Source organism: Aphanomyces invadans (genome assembly GCF_000520115.1).
Source record: "Aphanomyces invadans strain NJM9701 unplaced genomic scaffold supercont1.54, whole genome shotgun sequence".
NCBI classification, from domain to species: Eukaryota; Oomycota; class Saprolegniomycetes; order Saprolegniales; family Verrucalvaceae; genus Aphanomyces; species Aphanomyces invadans.
The window spans coordinates 112,738-116,477 of record NW_008580199.1 but is presented as its reverse complement, the minus strand read 5'-3'; the positions used below and the strand labels follow the sequence as shown (position 1 = coordinate 116,477).

The 3,740-nt window shown below is 55.2% G+C and overlaps 2 protein-coding genes across 2 annotated transcripts; both read right to left on the bottom strand.

Moving 5' to 3' along the window:
• Window positions 1-17: 17 nt before the first annotated feature.
• Window positions 18-804, bottom strand: H310_13601 (hypothetical protein; the record flags this gene model as incomplete). Its single annotated transcript, XM_008881154.1, has 3 exons — window positions 18-24; window positions 71-122; window positions 177-804. The coding sequence occupies 3 exons, from the start codon at window positions 802-804 to the stop codon at window positions 18-20; spliced, it is 687 nt and encodes a 228-aa protein (XP_008879376.1).
• Window positions 805-1,489: 685 nt separating this feature from the next.
• On the bottom strand, window positions 1,490-3,309 carry H310_13600 (hypothetical protein; the record flags this gene model as incomplete). The annotated part of the gene is made up of 3 exons (XM_008881153.1): window positions 1,490-2,512; window positions 2,590-2,697; window positions 2,766-3,309. 3 exons carry the CDS (start codon window positions 3,307-3,309, stop codon window positions 1,551-1,553), a joined length of 1,614 nt encoding a protein of 537 aa, XP_008879375.1. The 3' UTR covers window positions 1,490-1,550.
• Between the last annotated feature and the right edge of the window lie 431 nt (window positions 3,310-3,740).

The following is a 3,740-nucleotide window of genomic DNA, read 5'->3' as shown; positions in this document are numbered from 1 at the left end:
ATACACTCGCGTACCGCTCATGCACTGCGAGATCGCGTTGCCGGGGCACACCGTCGCCGCAGCCTCGTACTTTTCAATCGAAATCAGCGCGTGCGAGTAGAAGTAGTCGATATACGAGCCAGCTACAGCAGCATACAACCCATCACACGACGCCGCGGTCGTCATGCGTCACTCACCATCCGACGCACTGTCAGTATATGCATTGCCAATTGCAAAACCCGTCAACTTGACGTTCGCAATCGGGTCCTTGACCAGTTTGTGAACCAAGTACGGCACGTAAATGCCGGCATAACTTTCGCCCGTCACGTAAAAGTCCCGGTTCTTGTAGGTCGGGTACAGCTCAAAGAATTGCTCGAGGAACTCGTACGCTCGCGCCGTGGTGTAGTCGTCTGTGTACAGAGTCTCGTTCACGCGCTGGCTGAACCCGACGCCGCCTGGCGATTCCAAAAACACCATGTTCGTCTTGCGGTTCCACGCATACGGGTTGCGCTTGACACTCAAGTCGCTCTGGACGACAAACGGTCCCAACTCGCCAAAGAAACCAGTCAACGACGAGCAGCCAGGGCCGCCGTTGAGCCACAGCACCAACGGATCGGTCGACGGACTCGATTCCGACTCGACGTGCCAGTAAAACATCTTTTGGCCATTGCTCGGCAGGGCCATGTGGCCGGCATACTGGTCAAAATTGATGGGCTTGGCGTCGTTGTAGCCAGGAAGCGACGAGATCTTGTGTGGGCTGCTGGACGCAGCCACGACCGCTACAACGACGCTCATAGCGCTCCAGGCAAATGTCATGGACACCATCACGCTTCGACCGAGGCAAAATGACAACTGAGTCGACTCGACGGGATGGGGCGAGACCAGGGCAGTGGAGGTCGGGCTAGCATGTAAAACTAAAACTAAATGCCCAGAGGGGTCATACCAAATTCCTCAATGAAGGCAGCACACGTGTGAACCAATTCTAGTTTTAATATAAAAATTGCTTTGATTTTGGAAACATTTTCTTGAAACCAAGAATGCATGTGGTCGAGAGGGAGGGAATGCATGTTTTACCTTGATATTTGTGGGGGGACGGATCCTTCGCATCAAGTTGAACTTCGGAGACGGACTCCATGGGTGTTACGAGACAGCCGTCGTGAGGCGGTGGCCCCCCGCCAAATCTTCAGCAAAGTGTAGGCGCCAGCAACTACCCAGCCAACCCGATGCAATCGAGATTCACTTGATGGCGCGCACGTGAGAATGGGGATGCATGAAGCCGTGCCCTCGCTTGTCTTGTGGTCCATGGACGATTGATTGAGGTTTGAAAGCACCATGGTTCGACATGATCCGATGTGTTCCTGGGATGGATGGCAGGTCGGTTGATTTGGAGGAATCGTTGGCCATGGGTGGACTAGTGCATGGCACATCCGTTGGCGTTTTCGTCGGGGTTTTGTCGCTGGCGCCGTCTGGCGAACGAATCGGGACCATGGCGGCTGCAATGGATGTCCCAACACATTCGCCACATTGCGTCGGAAACCCCCGACAAACCACATTGGACGTCATTGACATTTCTATCGATACAGACCGGTGGTCGACAGCGACCGCGAACTCACGGTGGATTTCTCGACGCTAAGCTCAACGTACTGCGGAGGCTCCTTCTTGGCCCAAAACACAAGGCCAATCACAGACCCGAGCACGACGACGACGGCCGTGATTGCCCATGGAATGAGAGCTCCGCTTCGATCAGCGTCCGACCCGACTGCAACGCTCGGATCGGCTCCGCTCAAGTATTCCAAAGCGTCCTTCGGGTACGTGAACGAGGCGCATTGGTGGTCGCCATGGAGGAAACACTCAATCATGAACAGGGCGTGGAGCGGTCGTGTGGCTGGGACCATGTGCCCCGCCCCTTTGACAGTTGTAAACGTGACATTGGTGTACCGCGTCGAGTACCCCGCGAGTTGCTTGTCTGGTCCAAACCAGGCTTGCCACGGGGCCAAGATGGGCAGTTGGAGGCCGCGGCTTTGATTTGAGCCATGTGACGATGCCGCTGCCGTGACCAGGTCGCCACCAGCCGACGAGAGCCAGCGCTCGGTCCCAAGAAAAGGCACCGTCGCATCGGCGTCGCCGCTGTATATGAGCGCCTTCAGCCCCGATTGAAGGATCGACTTGTACATTGGCAACGACGACCGACTCCGCGTGTACCGAGCCGCGACGTGGTCGTTGCACGGCGCCCAGTTCACGTGCACGTCGTACACGTGCAGTGCGTGTTGGACCGCGTATAGCTGCAAGTATTTCGTCGTGTATTGCATTTGACAAGGGCCGACGACACCGCGATGGGTGAGTGGCCGAATGTTTTTCGTGGCGCTCGTGCGCCGATATCGTGTGGCTTGTTGCGCCATGAACGTAGTCAGGGTGGCCGATTGAGTCGCAAGGCACACGTCGCCGAAAATGTCGGACGGGTCGAGCATGCTCTCTTGGCCAAAGCCAGCTTCCACCAACACCGCCAAGCACTCGGTTGGGCACTCGTTGCCGCCTAGATCAGACAAACGTACTGAGCAACGACAGCATCACGACGCAACGTTGCTCAGCAACTCGGTGGATTTGCCGTACCATAAAAACACCCAGACACGCCCGTCGCTCCACACACCCGTCGACCGAGCTCGTACGCCTTGAGCGACATCAGCGCATGTGTGTAGAAGTAGTCCAAGTACGCCGACGCTACAGACCAACTTCCATTGAGCTCGCAAGCGCGGCATGGCTAGTAGATCGAGGAATGGCTGCTGTACCGTCGATGATGGTGTCTGTAAACGGATTGCCGATCGCGTACCCGGTCAATTTCAGATGCGGGATCGGCAACTCCACTAATTTTTGCACCAAATACGGGATGTACATGCCAGCGTAGCTCTCGCCCGTGATGTAGAGCGGTCGGTCGGAATATGTTGGGTACATGGCCAAGAACTCCTCCAGGAATTCGTGAATACGACTGGCCGTGAACTCGTCGTTGTACTTCGAGGCATCCAGCAACGGTTGGCTGAAGCCGACGCCGGCCGGCGAGTCGAGAAACACCACGTTCGCCTTGCGGTTCCACGCGTACGGGTTGCGCTTCACACTCAGATCGCTTTCGACGACAAACGGGCCCAACTCGTTGAAGAACCCACCGAGCGACGAGCAACCTGGTCCACCATTGAGCCACAACACCAACGGGTCGGTCAACGGGTTCGATTCCGACTCGACGAGCCAGTAAAACATCTTTTGGCCATTGCTCGGCAAGCGAATGTGACCCGCGTAGTGATCAAAGTTAATCGCCCGCGAGTCGCTGTAGTGTGGCATTGAAGTGACGAGGTGTGGATTCGGTGGTCGAGTCGTCGGCTTTATGGCATGCGTAAATGCTGCGGCCACCAGGGCGACTCGACTGGACAACCCCATCATTGTTGACGACAGTTTTGGTGATGGCAGTCAAGAAGGTGATGTTGCTGTCCACCTGCATTACCATTGGTCAAAACCATCCAATCAAGAAGCATTTCAGATGGATGGACCAATCGCAGTGGCCAAAGGTCCAAAGTACTCAAACCAAAAAATGCATATTCTTCTTGTATAACCAACCCTTGAAATCTCCAGTTGGTTGTTGCGAACGCGAACGTGATTTCATCAGGGCTTGTGAACACACATGATACACCAGTTTCGCAATACTATCCAATGATTGTACATCGGTCTACTTCCAAATCGTCACCTTATATCGGAATTCACGACCTACAGCCAAG